Raw genomic sequence first — 17,538 nt, 5'->3', positions numbered from 1 at the left:
TTCTAGTGTTGGAGGGTCTCCTGCAGAGACAGGAGGTGGCTGTGGCTCACCACAGGGACAAGGACACTGACAGCAGAAGTTCTGGGAAGTACTCCTTTCCGTGAGCCCTCTGGGAGTCCGCCATTAACCCCACCAAAGAGCACCCTCTAGTAAATCTTGAGGGCAGCAAATTTCAGTAGACTTGTCTTGACACAACAGAAGGAGGTGCCAATGTAGCCTTGTTGTGGACTTGATGAATAAGAGACCAGTTCCTAGTACAATGAAGGGTTGTTTCCATAGATTGTAGTTGAAGGTAGCTTGAGAATGGGCTCTTGGATGCAGTGCACACACACACACACACGGAGTGGTAAGAAAAAGTCTTGACTATTATACACATTTTATTTTCCCCTCTTTAGCCCTATAGCTTTAAAAAAAAAAATCTCCTTTCTTGTGATTTCCCCAGTATCTTCCCTATTTTATAAAAACATCATTATTTATAAAGAAAAGAAAAAGGACAGGTAGAGAAGGTTACAAAATAAAAAAGAAGAAGAAGAAGAAGAAAGGAAGAAAGGTGGAATTCTGGCATTGTCTCCCATTTCCCTTGGCCAATTGAGAATGGGGGCAGAGACAGGTTAGTGAAACGAGAAAAGCTATAGACTTGACTTCCATATCGCCAGCTGTTTTGCTTCCCGGGGAAAATAGGAGAAACGAAAGGAGCCTAACTGATGTGATGAGGCAGGAATTCTAAATTTGTGACACTTTGCAAGCTGTTTGTGTGTACTAGGTTTGAACCCAGCTACAATTCACTGTAGAAATTCTTGGAAACTGGCATGTCAGCTGCCCTAGACAATCTGCACATTAACTTTCACTTTGAAAACTTTTCCTGGCTTGTCTCTGCAGGCTGTGAAAGCTAGGTGATGGTGGTCCAGTTTTACAAGGCCCAGCTGTGCTTGTGTGTACCTGTGTTGTTGTCGCAAAGGCAGCAGACTTTTCCCTTTATTTTATAAATATCCTGCTGAGCTGGATCCAGTCTTCATTGTTGAATGAACTGGTGTCAGGGAGTTCTCTTTTGGCTTTCTTAAAGGTCACCCTTTGCTCACTTCTTTTTAAGTTCACAGCTCCATTTTTCAGGCTTCATGTGGTATGCTGGTTATGCCAAAGTAAAGAGCTGGATCAAAGACATTTCTTGTTAATAAGGCTAAGGATCCATCTGTCTTTGCAGATCCAGACTGTTAATAGATACAGGACCAAGGAACCTCCATCTACAAACCTGGCTGACTCCCAGAATCCTAAATTGTCTTCTAGAACAGTGCTGTGAACTTAACCTTTTGAAAGGTTTGGTTTTATATCCAGCCTTGTGTTCCGTAAAGCTTGCCCCCAGATTCTCTGCCAGATGTACTGAGAAATCCAACTTTGTCCTAATTTCCTCCTCCTGGGGATCATTCCATCAATCATGGAGTGGTACGAGTATGGAGACAGCAGAAGTCTGGTTCACATTCTGAATCCATTGTCAAGTCCAGCTGGCTGGGATCTCACTGTACTTTTAAAGGGCAGGCATATCAGCTCTTAGCTTTTTGACTGGATACTTCAGTGTGTTCTTTCCAGATGTATGTCCTGGTCACACAGTATTAATAAAACCAAAGTTAAAGTTAGCCAGAATAATCCCCCTAGACATTTTTCAGTCATCACTACCGCTTCCTTTTCCTTTTCTATGTATCTGCTTATTGAATGAATGATCAGAAACCTCCCCTCTCAATTGCTTATAATTCTGTATTTCAAAGTATGTATCTTACTTGGACCCTGCTCATGTTCTTAGTCTCTTTTGAGTCTTGCTTGTTTTTTTCTTCTTTTCTTCTGATTGATTTTGAGCCACCTTATTTTAATGTATTGTCCTGCTTCCCCTTTCGGCATGTGTAGTAAACAATAGATGATAGATTTATTTTGGGGGTGCCAATTGATATTATACTGATACTAAGAACCCTTATCTAGATTCTTAGTTTTCAGGGCACATCTTTGTCCTATGCAAACCCTCCCTTTATTCCTCAAGGAAAATGAAGCTCACAAAGGTCAGGCTATTGAATCAATCTTATTTTCTCTACTTAATAATTGAATTACTGTGTCCAAAGAGAAGCAGTTCTTATGATTACTAATTCATGATTTACGGTTCTAGTCCTGTGATTGTGATTCAGTGTATGATTTCATGTGCAACAAAGGAGCTCATACACTGGGAACAGAAAAGAAGAGATAGAGATAAATTAGATGCTGAATATATTAACTGATAACTGAGATGTCAGTTTCAAGCCAAAATCTAACAGATTAGCAAACCAAGGATTTGGCAGCCCTTAGAGAAGGAAAAGGGAATCACTTAAGCCCAGCATTGATTCACGAAAAAAATAAGTCATGCTAGACTAACCTCATTTCCCTTCATGGTAGAATCACCTTAGTAAGAGAAGATCAGGGGGACAAAAGAAGAATTACCATAACTGCGTTTCGACAAGTCATGATGATATCTTGTGAGCACGAAAGAGAAATGTGAACAAGATAACAGTGTCATTAAGAATCTTTGATAACTAGACAACTGTACCCAATGAATCAGTGTAAGATTGAGAATTAAGTCATTGAGGCTCTGTGATTTGCTCAGTAGGTCACCATTTTTTAATCAATGAATTTATCCATTCATATTTATTTAGGTGCCTACTATATACTAGGCACCTACATATCTAGAAGGCATACTAAACCTATTTTCAGTTGACATGAAGTAGGGTGGGATACTGAATACCTTGGATGAAAATCAGAATTCACAATGATTTAAACAGGGTAGAATGATGAGTCTAATTCGTGGAATTTAATAAGAAAAAATATGAAAGCTCTTCACATGGTTTCAGAAATGCAAGTGAAGAAGGTTTAAGGGTTTAAATTGACTTTAAGCGTAATAGAAGTTAACAGTTGAATAAGACTGTCAAAACCAGTACTATCATGTGGGAAATTTTTTACAACATATTGCCAGATTGTAAAAGCAGATTGTAAAGCAGGTAGTGCAGAATCACTCTGTTTGTGTGAGGGAAATACACACAGAGGAAGTATGTACCTCAGAATGTTGACAAAATGTTCATAGTAGCCATCTTTGGTTGTTGGAGTGCAGATGGATGACTTTTGTTTTTTACCTTTCTATCTTTTTGTGTTTTTCAGGTTATGACATTTTGCTCCTAAACAAAAAAATTGCTTTTGTTTCATTTTAAAGAGGTGAAAGGCAGTGTAGCCAGTGCTGATAATTCAGGCTTTTACTAGCAGGAGTGGGGGTGGGGAAGAAGGATGGTGATAATCTCCATCATTCATCAGTGCCTGAACAGCTGCCCCTCCCTGGTAATCCGCATTATTAGTAAACACCCACTTCCCCACAGGGGCAGCACCCTGCCTATGGTTAGAGCATTCTCTGGCTGGCTTGGTTTGGAGCAGCAGGTCTCCATCATGAGGACGCGACCTCAGGTGAGGACTACCATGCAGTGGCCGTCTCTAGCTGGGGAGACCTGGCTCCCTGGCTCACACACACTGAGTGACTCCTGAGTCCTTTTTTCAGATCCACTAGATTGGCTCCCCCGTTTATCACCCAGGTTACCCCACATGAACATAGTACTTGGTAAGGGGAATATAAATACTTCTTTGCTTCTCTTCTTTCTGAGAAGTGATCGAGTTGCTCACACCTGTTCCTTAGCATCCTTATTGTTTGTTTTCACAAAGGTTTGGATTCACTTTCCATAGGAACAATGTTAATAATAGCAGCTCACATTTATTGAGCGTTTATTATGTGTGCCAGACATTGTGCTGTGCTTTAGATAGATTATTGCATTTAATTCTTGAACCAGCCCTGTGAGATGTGGGATTGAGTTTTATTCCCATTTCACAGCTGAGGAAACCAAGGCACAGAGAGGTTAAGTATGTTGCTTTAAGTGGTAGAGTTAGGATTTGAACCTAGAAGTCTTGTTCAAGAGCCCAGCTCTTCATCATTAAGCTGTGCTGCTCCTGTTCTGAGAGTTGTCCAGTTCAGAACCTGCAGTGCAGATCCAGGGGCACAGGGTCTCTGCTCTCCCTCCAGAATTCTCTCACTTACCCAGCTCTTGCACTGGTTTTGATTCCTTTCCAGCATCTAAAACCTTTTATTTCTTCTTGCCTTCTTTCTTGGATTATTTCTTTAATCCTTTCCCAAGAGCCTGTCATCCGCTCAAATAAACAAAATATTTAAAGGTTTTTAAGCTTTTCATCCTGTTCTCAAGCAGGAAGATCAGACCGCATTTATAATTTCATATAGTTCTGTGCTTTTGACCTAGCATACAGGTTGTCAAAAGTTCACATAGTTTTTCCAGATAATTTCTGAACTTTTCTGTACCTCTGATACTACCTCTGTTGTACTTCAACTCTTCCTGCAAAGGAACCATCTCAGTATAACTCCATAGATTCAAAATAGAAAAGATAAAAGTATAGTCTTATCTCAAGGAACAAACTCAAAGGTAAAAAAAATAAATTTTTGCCTTTAACACTTGCATTTTTTTTTTGCAGCACTTGCATTTTTAGAGATTGTTTTAAAATAATTTTCCAGCACAAAATTTCTCTAAGCAAGGCACCCGTCACCATGAGCATAAAATCTCTTGGTCTGTCTAATTCATTCCACTTAAATAATTTAGGCACACATTTCATTTGGCCAGCTATCACTGTTCCCAGTCAGCAGTTACTAACAGCAAGCCTTAAGACTTACTAGTAGACATTTTCAGTATTATTTATTAAATTTATTAAATTGATATCTATTGGCACATGCAATTCGACTTTTATTCTTTCACTAATGAAAGTAGTTCTCATTCAATGGAAGCCTTTCATAAGCATACTTTTTTTTCTTGGAGACTACAGTATGCAATTTTAATGCTAAACTTAATTATCACTGACCTTTTGACTCTCTTCTAACTACATATAACTTTTATTTATTTATTTTTTAAATAAATTTATTTATTTTTTAAATAAATTTATTTATTTTTTGCTGTGTTGGGTCTTCGTTGCTGCATGCAGGCTTTCTGTCGTTGCGGTGGGTGGGGACTTCACTTTGTTGTGGTACGTGGGATTCTCACTGCGGTGGCCTCTCTTTTTGCGGAGCACGGGCTCTAGGCACGCAGGCTTCAGTAATTATGGCACGCGGGCTCAGTAATTGTGGCTTGCGGGCTCTAGAGTGCAGGCTCAGTTGTTGTGGCGCTTGGGCTTAGTTGCTCTGCAGCATGTGGGATCTTCCTGGACCAGGGATTGAACGCGTGTCCCCTGCATTGGCATGTGGATTCTTAACCACTGTGCCACCAGGGAAACCCATAACTACATATAACTTTTAATTTCATAATAAATCTTCAGGCTCAGGTTCCCAGAGCCAACAATTCTTTCTGCCTTTCAACCAGAGTGCTCATTTACCATCATTACTGTCACTCTGCTTACATATCTCTCACTTCTTCAGACCTTCTGGCCAGCTTATTTGATCCTTCAGGGGCTAATGTACTTTTCCTCACTGTTAGTATCATGTCTGCTAGCTCCCCTTGAGTCTCTGTCCAGTGCTGTTCCCCCGAGGCTTTGAATCTCTCTTGAAAGTGTCACCTATTCCAGAGTCCTGCCATCCCTGACTTTCCTCCACCTCCTAATCTTCCCTGGGGATTCACCTAAACGAGTACACTTCCTCCAGATTATGAGCAGTTTGAGAGCGGGAGCTTGTGTTTTTCTTCTTGGTAGTCCCTGCGCATCTAGGAACAGTGTCCAATAAATGCATGTTGAATTTCGCTGAAATGAAATAACTACATAAGCATGTATTTTTACATACGATTCCAGTATCGCAAAATTCATGAAGAGAACAAATAATTTTATAACTAAAATCAAGTAAGTTGAGAAAAGAGATATAACATACACACGAACAGGAAATACTGATAATTAGGTTTTTAATGAAAGATAAGGGAAAATGCATAACTTTTTATTTGCATATTTGTCTTTTTTTAAAAAAGTACTACCTCCATTTCTTGAACCCCAGGACTGTCTGTGGTTTCTCTAATGTTTATTGTCACTTTAAAAATGTAGACTTCCAATTCAGTACTCATAAGTGCAAACTCTAAGCACACTTTCTCTTTGTATGCTTATCTTATAAGAAATAGAGAACTGAGGTTCATGAACTCACCGTTCTCTCTTATCCTTCAGGTCTCCCCCCACCACCACCCAAATTCATGATCCCATGATCATATAATTAATATATACTAAAAAAATTATATGAAGCTTACCTTCCACATTATTTTTTTCATGAAGTATAATTGACATATAACATTAGTTTCAGGTGTACAACATAAAGATTCAATAATTGCATATATTGTGAAATGATCTTTTTAAATTGAGGTAAAATTTACGTAAGATAAAATGCACATACCTTAAACGTTCAAATTGATGTTCTGACAGGTTTATATATCCACCGTACCACCACTCAACATATGATATAGAACATTCCCATCACACTCCAAAATTTCCTTGTGTGTCTTCCCAGTCAATTCTACCTCTTCCCCCATAATCATTCTTTTGACTTCTCTCATCATAGATTAATTTTCCTTATTCTTTTTTCTTTATTGTGGTAAAATACACACAATATGAAATTTACCATCTTAATCATTTTTTAAGTATACAGTTCAGTGGTATTAAATACATTCATAGTCATGCAGGCATCACCACCATCGATCCCCATAGTTCACACCACATTGAGCAGTTAGAACTTACATAAAAATCCAACATAAAAATCCAAAGTCTGTCTTGACAACCTGGAGGATGGAGTTCAGGACAAGCACACTTGCTAGGGAGTAAGAGGACAACTTTGGAAATGAGGCAACCAGAAACGGGCAACCTAACTTCTATGTATAAATTTCACCCAAATCTTGGGCTGACCTCTGGACAATGTATATGCAAGTTATACTCCAAACTATACAGCTGAAGCTAGAAGAACTGAACATAGATCTGAGCCACAGCCCACCGAGGGGAAGAAAGAACTGCAGTTTGAGTTCAACCAGGTTAACTGCCTATACACACACACATACATACTCACTCTTTGGAGCAACATAATATAGTCCAGTATCTACAACGTTTCACAATATCCAGGATACAATATGAAATTATTCAACATATGAAAAAAGTGGGAAAATAGGACCCATTTTTAGAATAAAAGATAATCAATGGAGACCAATCCTAAGGAGGCTCAGATGGTAGAATTAACAGACAAGGATTTTAAAGTGGCCATTATAACTATGAACAAGGGTATAAAGGGAAATAGGCTTTAATGAATAAAAGGTAGGAAATTTCAAGACGAATTTCCAGATGGAAATTTTGGAACTGAGGAAACCAATATCTGTAATCCAGAATAAACATATTAACAATATTGAATCTTCCAATCACTCAAGATATGGTATACCTCTGTACTTATTTAGGTTTTGTTTGATATTTATCATTAATGTTCTATAAATTCAATGTAGAGACCTTATACATTTTCCAGTATATTTATTCTTAGATATTTGGTGTATTTTTATGATATTGTAAATTGCAATGCTTTTTAAAATTTCACTTTGAATTAATTTATTACATTGAAATTTCAGTTGTGTATTACTGGCATATAAAAATATAATTTTATTCTGTTTATGGACTTTGATTCCTGCAACTTTGCTTTTTTTTTTTTCTTATGACACTGACTAGGTCTTATATTACTAATTTTGTATAGAAGTGGTGAGAGCATACCTCCGTCCTTTATTCCTGATCTTAGAGGAAAAGAATTCAGTGTTTCACCAATAAGTATCATGTTAGGTATAGATTTTTCATAGATATCCTTTATTAGGTTCAGTAACTTTCTTTCTGTTCCTAGTTTACTGAGAGTTTCTGTCATGAATGGAGATGAATAAATTTTGTCCAGTGCATTTTGATATCTAATAATATTCTTATATGATTTTTCTTCTTTATTCTCTTAATGTGGTGAATTACATTATTGATTTTTTTTTAACCTTAAATCACCGTAAATACCACTTGGTCATGATATATATCCCATACGTGAGACAGATAGATTGATTATATTTGCTAATATTTTATTAAAACTTTTAGTGTGTATGTTCACTAGGCGTATTGGTCTGTAATTTTCTTGTAATGGTTTTGTCAAGTTTTTTTTTATATCAGAGATGTGTTAACATCATAAAATGAGTTGAGAAGTTTTCCCTTCTCTTCTCTGAAAGATTTTGTGAAAGATTGAAATTATTTCTTCTTTAAATGTTTGATAGAATTCATTGAAGCCATCTGGGCTTAAAGTTTTCTTTGTTAAGAAGGTTTTTGATTACAAGTTAAATTTATATATTTAGATTTTCTCTCATCGTGTCATTTTCAAAAAGTTGTATTTTCAAGGATTTTCCAATTCATCTAAGTTGTTAAATATTTGACATAGGGTTGTTCATGATATCTCCTTTTACTTTTAATATCTATATTCTCTGTATGATGTTCCCCCGTCTTCATTTCTGATATTAATAATTCATGTATTTTTTTCCTTGTGATCAGCTTGCTTGGAATTTATCAACTTTTAAATTCTTTTCTTATAGCCAACTTTTGATTTCATTGATGTTTCCTGTTTGCCCAGTTTCTGTTTCATTGTGTTAAAATGTAAACTGAAGTACATTAAATTTTCAAAGAGTTCATTTGAGCACACATTGATTTTAATTGGGCAGTGCCAAATTGAAAATGGGTAAGAGCACTCCACTGGCAGAGACTAAGGGAAAGGCTTTTTTTTTTTTTTTTTTAATAGAGCAGACTCTTAAGCAAAGTAAGCAAATTATTTGGCTATAGCTTAAGTGGTTGCCTTACTTGGGAAAGCCTAGTTGGCTGTTTGTAATTGGTTGTTCTTAAATTTCACTTTTCAGATGTAAGTGCAATGACTCCGGCGTGGGTTTTGGTTTGCTTACACAGACTGCCAAGACATTAGAGTGACCTCAGTCTGATGGCTTCCTTGTTTAATTACTCTATTGGTTTCTGCTCTTATTATTTTATTTTTTATTCTCCTACTTTGTTTAACTTGCTTTTATTTTTCTAGTTTCTTAAAGTGGAAGCTTAGAACATTGATTTTACATATTTCTTCTTTTCTAATATAGACATTTAATACTATACATTTCTAAGGGCTCTTTTCACTGCATCTCAGATTTTGTTTGGTTGTGATTTCATTACCATTCAGTTTGATACATTTTCTAATTTCTCTTGTGATTTCTTCTTTGAACCATAGGTTATTTAAAGTGTGTTGTTTAATTTCCAAATATTTGGGAATTCTCTAGATATCTTATTGTTTTAAAGATATAAAATTAATTGGTTTTTAATTTAATTTAATATTTTAATTTAATTTAATTTAATACCATACTTCTGGTTGGAGTGTACTCTGTGTGATTTTGATCTTTCAGTTTTTATCGAGATTGGTTTTATGACCCAGCATTTAGACTGTCTTGGTGTATGTTCCACATGCACTTGAAAAGAATATGTATTCTGAAGTTGTTGGGTATAGTTTTCCATAATTATCAAATAGATTGAGTTGGTTGACAGTATTGTATAAATGTTTAAGTCTAGGTTGGCAGTTCTTTTTGTTTTCCTTTCAGCACTTTAAAGATAGCTCACCAGTGTTTTCTGGCCATCATTTTTTAATGATAAGTCAGCTAATCATTTGCATTGTTGTTCCTTTGTATGTAATATTACCACTACCACCGAGCACCCCGCCACCCTGGCTGCTTTTAAGATTTTTTTTTCTTTATTTTTAGTTTCAGCAGTTTGACTGTGATCTGCCTGCGTGTGGATTTCTTTGTACGTATTCTGCTTGGGATTTGCAGAGCAGCTCAGGTCTTTAGGTTAATGTCTACAGTCAACTTTGGAAATTCCCAGCCCTAATCTTTTTAAATATTTCTTCTGCCCCATTCTCTCTTCTCAACTGCTGGGATTCCAATTTTATACCTGTTAGATACTCTCCTCTACTGTGTCCAGTCTGCTGTTAATCATTTTGAATGCACTCCTCATTTCTGATTTTATATTTTTTCATTTCTAGGATCCTTGTTTGGTTGTTTTTTGAAAGATTTCATCTCTCTCTTGAAATCCTCCATCTGTTTATATGTGTTTCCCACCTTTTACATTAGACTCTTTTACATATTTATCATTGTTATTTTGAAGTTCATGTCTGCTAAGTCCAACATCTGTAACACCTCTCAGTGTCCTTCTATTGACCATTTTCTTACATGGGTCATATTTTCTTGCTTCTGCATGTCTTTTATAATTACTAATCGTATGCTGGACATTTTAGGTAAAACCACAGACTTAAGTAAATAATGTTCACACACATACACCCTCGCCCCCCCCCCCAAAAAAAAGCCATGCTCATCCTTTTCTCAGGCTGCTAATGTGTGGGAAAGGGGCAAAGGGAGAAGGGGTTGAGCCAATCTGATAATTAAGCTGGGTCTGGACTTTGTTGTAGCTTTAATTAGATTAACTTCACCTCTGGCTGCAGATGTCTTGGGGCCCGGATGGGACCACCAGTAAGATTCTAAAGATCCTTTTGTGCAAAGAATTTTGAAAAACTTATATTCACCCCTATGAATCTGACACCTTCCTTCTGGTGAGATTGGAGTGATACTAACAAATATGGTTTTTTAATATTGTATAATGAAATATGTCAACATTTGGAAGGTCTGCATCACTCAGTGAACCAGTATTCCTAAAGACTAATGCTTGATGTTACAAAAATCTTGTATGGATACAAGATCCATTCAAAATGCAAGATAGACCAACAGAGTATGAAAAGCTCATTGATTTGGTTTCAGATTCTACAATACTAATGTTTAGACTATACTACATGTTGAGTTTTGGTGAAGGTCAAAGAACAATATCCACAGTTTCTCTGAAAGGGACTTTAATCAGTCCCTCCCCATCCCCCAGCCTTCAGTGTCCCCATGCAACTGATGAAAGAGTTGATGGGTGGCTACAGATTCGTTCTATGCTGGGGCTTCTAAAATATCATACCAGCCCACGTGCAGGTGTTAAAAGCTCGTCAGCAGTTTAGCTGGTAGTGCCTTAACCCCCGTCTATGACACATTCCTCCTCCTCCCAGGGGCCATCCTGGCTAAAAGTGAAGAGCTTGTCACTTCCTGGGATTATATTCATTTAGGTTTACTGTATGTCCTCGGCATTTTGTTAGGTTTGAAATAAGTATGATTTAGCAGCTTATTCAGCTTATTATTATTTTTCTTTCTTTATTTTTTTTTTTTTGCGGTACGCGGGCCTCTCACTGTTGTGGCCTCTCCCGTTGCGGAGCGCAGGCTCAGCAACCATGGCTCACGGGCCCAGCCGCTCCGCGGCATGTGGGATCCTCCCGGACCGGGGCACGAACCCGCGTCCCCTGCATCGGCAGGCGGACTCTCAACCACCGCGCCACCAGGGAAGCCCAGCTTATTATTTTTTTAAGGTAAAAGTGACAGTCTCTTGAAACTTTCTACTTGCTCAGAAGCATAAGTCCAACAGAAACTTTTGAATGTTTTCTGTTTTTTGCCTTTGATTTAACCACAAGATGGTGAATGCCGGAGCTATAATAAAATAGAGAGGGTTCTATTTCCTTATTTCTGAAAGTGGAGGGTAGGACTCCCCTTTGGGATCATGAGTTTTAGGAGTTCCAGAGGCCTGTCCAGTTCACTCTCACTCTCCCTTGAGCACCGTCTAGAACAAAACAAAGGAAGCCACTATATTTATATGGATGGAAACCACGCTGAAAGACTGGGGAGAATGTTAGGACAGAAACAGGCAGTGTAAACAGAAAGTCCTTTCTCTGAGGTGGCCAGTGAAGAGTAGAAGAAGGTAGACTGATGGCTGCTTGTAGATCACACCTTCTATCTCTGAGATGATCGGCTCTAATGGAGGATCAGGAAGGAGGATTGAGCAGAAAACTGACTGCTTACAAGGGTAGATTATATAGGTGCCCCCTTCACTTGTGGATTGAAGAGGAGGAAAAATCCATCCCTTTCCAGATAACCTGTTTTAGTCCTCAGCATAGAGCATTGCAATACAATTATAATAACCATTTGTATACACTATACATCAGGGCTTTTCTTTTTAGTAACTTGGAGCACTTTTGACCTCACAACAAATACTGTACTCATGACTAGATTGTGTTAACTTTGCAACACAGAATCCTCTGGTGGAAAATGGCCAAATTTATGTTTTCTATATACTAACTTAAAGAACTGTAGGGCAGCAGTGAAATGGAATTGTTTGGGAGGGGAATGAATAGTGATAATAGTAGTAATGGCGGTGGTGGAAGTATATTTTTGGATCCCTTCCTATGTGCCTGTACTTTCACTTGTGTTCGCTCTTTAATCCCCACAATAACCCTATGAAATAGGTACTATTATCATATCCCCATTTTACAGAAGAGGAAAGTTTAAGAATAATAAAGATAGAGAAGTTGGATGTAATAAAGGCTGCAGTAGCGTCTGTCTAGTCTCTCCTCATCCATTTGGTCTTTGTAGATGTGATCCCACCCCAGCTGCCCTGGGAAGGATTAGGAATGGGACACACAACACTCCATGAAGAATCACTCTGATTTTGTCCTTGGAAGTACCCCCCAAAGCTAAGGGGGTTCCCCACCACATTTTATAATGACTCTCTGATCACATAGCTTCCTTATTCTGGCCAGCACTGCTTTGTACAGCTCGTGGGAGTTCTTCTCTCATTTGTAGGATTTTGGGCATTTACAGCACCTTTCCAGCACTTACTGTGTGTCCCAACTACTTTGTTTGAGATTGAAAATTTATAGGCAAAGAAAATGTAGCCTCTGCCATCCTTGAATATCTATACATTCCATAACGTGTAGTGCAATAAGTGCCATGGAGGTGGGTAGATATTCTTTCTTACCAAGAAATAGTAAGATTGTCCCCAGAAAGCACCTCCTTCATGGCCTTACAGTGTTTCTCATTAGAAGCACCATTGGCATTTTGAGAAGCACATATTTTCCTAGCACAGGGCTGGCTTTTCCTTATATTTTTTGATATTTGGCACACTTGACCTCTACCTATTAAATGTAAGTAATCCCCCACCCCCATTATTAGGACAATTGAAAGCACACCCACACACTTGCCAACTCCCTGAAGAGGGCAAGGGCGTCCTCGTACGTGGTCGCTCAGGTTTTGCTCAGACTGGGTGGAGGAAGCTGGGGAAATGGACGCGGAATCATACTCTTTGTACAGCTATCACATTCCTCCATCTCATCCCTACCGTACCATCTTGAGACATCACATCATTCTTGGGAAATCTTTTTTTTTTTTTTTGGCTGTGCCGCGCAGCTTGCAGGATCTTAGTTCCCCCACCAGGAATCAAACCCGTGCCCCCTGCAGTGGAAGCACGGAGTCCTAACCACTGGACCACCAGGGAATTCCCCATTCTTGGGAAATCTTGACACTGAAAGCATATCTTTATGAAGAGGGCAACAGCCTGCTCAGGAGTTTTTGCTTTGCTAAAGACCCATGCATTTTACAAATTTCCTTCGAGTTCCTTACAACCAACATCCATTTGATGGAACAGATATTAAACCAGAGAGAAAGACACAGCCCTTTAGTGTGTTTTGGCTAGAAGTTGGAGGGGATAGGGCATGCTGCAGGAAGGGCAGTGATGGTGAGAAACATTTAGCCCTGCAGTGCCACGGTGTAATACAGAAAGTAAGACAACGTTCTAATAAGAGGATGCGTGGTTTAGAAAAATTCGCCGTATTGTTGGCAATTAGCTGCATATGTAGTCAGGACAAGATACAGCATAGTTCACTTTGAATCTTTGAATTTGAATCAGTTGTTAAACATCCAGGGCATTCCCACAGCTAACTCTTTTGAGTCTGTCTGTCCTACTCTAGAAATAATAAAGAAGTGTAAGAAGTTATTTATAGGGAACATATACAATATTATATGTTAGTGTTGAGCAAAGAATAACATAACAACTAAATTTTATAGAGAATACTTGAATCTCAAAAGTTTGGTGGGAGTAGAAAATGTATTACTAGTAAACTAGAATGAACTGAGGTTCAAGAAGATGGAACGGAATTTTGGATGGAAATGGAAACTCATAGCTGCCATAGAAAGGACTATGTCAATATGTAATCTCAGGCAAAACCCAAGTAACAGTGCACCTGGTGTCCTCCGTGTCAGTCATTACAACACTTGCATATTGTAAACCCCCAAAGCCTGTGCTTTAACTGTGAGATACCGTGCCCTGAGTAACACCCACTGGAATTCAAAGCAAGCAGGTTTCTCATGGCACTGACCACACTGCCTTAGACAGCTGAGCACTCCTGCACCCATCCAGTGTTGCACTGTAAAAATTCCTTCCTCTTTGCTAATAGCCTCCACTTGCTTAAGCAACTTCTTTCTGTGACTTGGAGACTGCACTTATGTTACTGATGAGATTAAAAACAGCTTTCACTACAAAAGCTTATGTTGTTGCAGTCTGTTCAGTGTGTGTGCAGTTGGACGAATAAACCTCCTCTATCCAGAGTCCCTTGTTTGATCTTCTCTTGCCCACTGTCCTGCCCCTTACACATCCACAGACCCCTGCTGAGGCTCTGTCCCTGGTCACCTCCAAACAAGGGGGCCTAGTTACAGACTCTGATTTCTGATTACAGCAGGAAGGCATTAAAGTAAATGCCTGCTAGGAATATTGGTTATGAAAGCAGGTTTTAGAAAGTAAAACCAACCTAGCTAGCCCGTGAGGTGAATTCTGATATAAGCTACATAGTTATATAAATCCTTAAATATCAAATCCCTAAGTCTGGATTGCCTCTTGTGGCTACAAACTTCTGTAACCAGCGAGCCAGGAATGGAAGCAGAATCACAGTTGATGAATTTTCTAACCTTGGGCCCAGTTATCATAAATAATAGTTTCATTCTAGATTCAAATTCCTGCCTTAATTGGTATGGAAATCTCAGAGTTATTCATCCAGGCAGTTCCTGCTGTATTATCTGTCTCTTCCGTGTGTTCACGTGTTCATTGGATCAGCTCACTCCTGCCTTGAGCCTGCTTTTCATTTACACCTGAATACCTTGCTCCATTGCCTCGCCTTCCACTCAGAGCTCACTTGGTTCCCTTTGCTATTTGCTGTATCTTCAGTAAGCTTTTCTCTTCCCTCACTAATGAGAACAGAGATCATGGTTTCCTCTGGCCCCTCCCTTCTTAACCCCAGAAGTCCTATTTGACTCCCACTCAGCACTTCACTTTGTGAATAATATTACCATTTTATTCACATAGTCGGGTATTTATTTACATGTGTTCCTTGGTCTCCACATTTCCTCACATCTCTAGAAGCCCCTTGGGAAAAATCATGTCTAATAACACGCACACTGAGACAATTCAAGAGGGATCACGGAAGATCAAATGTCATACTAAAAAAAAGTTAATAAGCAAGCTCTGAGCTTTTTGGTACTGTCCTCCAGGAAGATTAGCTGAATGTGTGTAATTGTGCAACTGAACTGTGGGAGCCAAACTGTGGGAGGAGGTGAGCAAGGGATGTGACATATCAGAGGTGAGATTATGTGAGTAGAAAACCTTTCATCCGTGGACTTCAGAATATATTACACAGACTTTCCCTTAACTCTGTGTCTGGAAATCTCTTTGAGAGAGGTAGAGAAACCAAAGCAGAGACCCAAAATGACCAAGCTATGAGAGAGAGGTCCCCCCAGGCAAGAGAGGAGCGTAGGCTTCTGGCCTCAGAAGACATCCCACTTTGCTCCCTCCCACAGGGCTCTGTTGAGGTCACAAGGACCCAGGCTGTTAATAACCAGGCAGCCGTAGGTCAGGACTCAGGAAGGTTCTGTGTAAACTCACCCCATGTGTTGTTGCATCTCTGCCACTGAAATGACCATTAACACCAAAGGATATTTACAAAGGGAAGAATAACATGATGATTTAAATCACTATGAATATGTCTCTTGAATTAGGCACTGTTTTATTTCTCTAAGCACCATTCATCAAGGTTTTGGGATAAGGTTGTTCACTATGACACTCTTTGTGTTTCTTCTGTGTACAATTTTCTGGTCACTGTAACTCTAAAAGGAAAAAACCAAAAATACTAGGTAGTTAAAGAAGGTTCAGAGATGAATAGCCAAAATGTTAAGGAGATGGAAGGATTTCCAAATAAGACTGTTCTAAAAATAAATGGGGACCTTTTCAAAAAAACTGTGGTAAAATAATACATAATATAAAATTTACCATTTTTAAGTGTACAATTCAGAGGCATTTCATACATTTACAGTGTTGTGCAACCGTCGCCACCATCCGTCTCCAAAACTTCTGTCATCATCCCAAGGTAAAACTCGACACCCATTAAACAATAACTCCCCATTCCCCTGTCTCCCCAGCCCCGGACAACCACCATTCTACTTTCTGTCTCCATGAATTTGACTATTCTAGGACAAATCATACAATATTTGCCCTTGTCTGGCTGACTTATTTCACTTAGCATAATGTCTTCAATGTGTGTAGGCTAAATGTCAACCTGGCTGGGGACCCTGATGAGATGAATTCAGAATAAGGAAAAATGTATCTTCTCACACCAGTTATGTTATCCCATGATATGGGGACATAAGCTCAAATACAAACACTTATTTTAAAAATTTAGGTACTTCACTAATGGGTGGCTAAGAAAAACCAAGACTCTTGCACAATTCACCCCTATAATTTTGAAGTTGATGTTTAGATAAGATGATTGTTCCTCTGTTCTTACCTTGAAATAACCTACCATCCTTCATTTGAAGCTCTCTGGGCTCCTCTTCGAGGTCCTTTTGACAATCACAGGGGAGTGAAATTGCTATTTTAATTATTTAACATTCAACAGATATTTTTGTGTGCTGAGCACATGCCAAGCCTTATGGCAAAGCGCTAGGAATAGAATGGAGAGCAGAGCAGCCCGCCTTTGTCTTCATGGAGCTGCGATTTCATAGGCAAGTCAGATAATTTATCCCACAAACAAATTTGTAACTCCAAACTGCTTTCAGTTCTATAAAGGAAAAATAACTGAAATATTTCTCTCCTTACCTTCATTGTTCACACAACCATTCTAAGAAATCTGCTTTCTTTTCTCTTCAGGAGCCTCCAAACAGGTGGCTTTGCCTGGGAGGGAGAGGTAAAGAACAACGCGTATAGCAAGGCTACAGGGGTGGTCCCGCAGCACAGGTGCCACTCCACAGTAGGCAGCTACCAACTCCATTTTGCCCTGCAACAACTGGAACAGCAAAAACTTCAGTCCCGGCAGCTTCTGGACCAGAGTCGAGCCCGGCACCAGGTAATTCAAGATAAGGCTTTTCCATGTGCTAATATCTTCCTTCTGTGGATTAAAAAAAAAAAAAAAAAAAAAACTTTTTTTTTTTTTCATGAGAAATGTGGGGATAGTTTCTCAAAAGTTTACCAATGCCACCATGGCTTGAATGGTTCATGGGGAATCTACCCACGGGGAAGAAATGTTCTGAATCTACATTGGCTTTG

At 38.8% G+C, this 17,538-nt stretch overlaps 1 protein-coding gene across 6 annotated transcripts in view; it reads left to right on the top strand.

Moving 5' to 3' along the window:
* Window positions 1-17,538, top strand: part of TTLL5 (tubulin tyrosine ligase like 5) — a 308,457-nt gene that overhangs the window by 191,830 nt on the left and 99,089 nt on the right. For 5 of the 6 annotated variants that reach the window (XM_060133277.1, XM_060133541.1, XM_060133455.1 and 2 more), the window contains one exon: window positions 17,143-17,338. In XM_060133277.1, coding sequence (XP_059989260.1) covers window positions 17,143-17,338 — 196 coding nt within the window. Of the gene's footprint in view, window positions 1-17,142; window positions 17,339-17,538 lie in introns of those variants that run through there. The other variant, XM_060133623.1, reaches the window with a different exon arrangement.

Source organism: Lagenorhynchus albirostris, chromosome 1 (genome assembly GCF_949774975.1).
Source record: "Lagenorhynchus albirostris chromosome 1, mLagAlb1.1, whole genome shotgun sequence".
Lineage (NCBI taxonomy): Eukaryota > Metazoa > Chordata > Mammalia > Artiodactyla > Delphinidae > Lagenorhynchus > Lagenorhynchus albirostris.
This window is presented reverse-complemented; position numbering and strand designations above follow the sequence as displayed.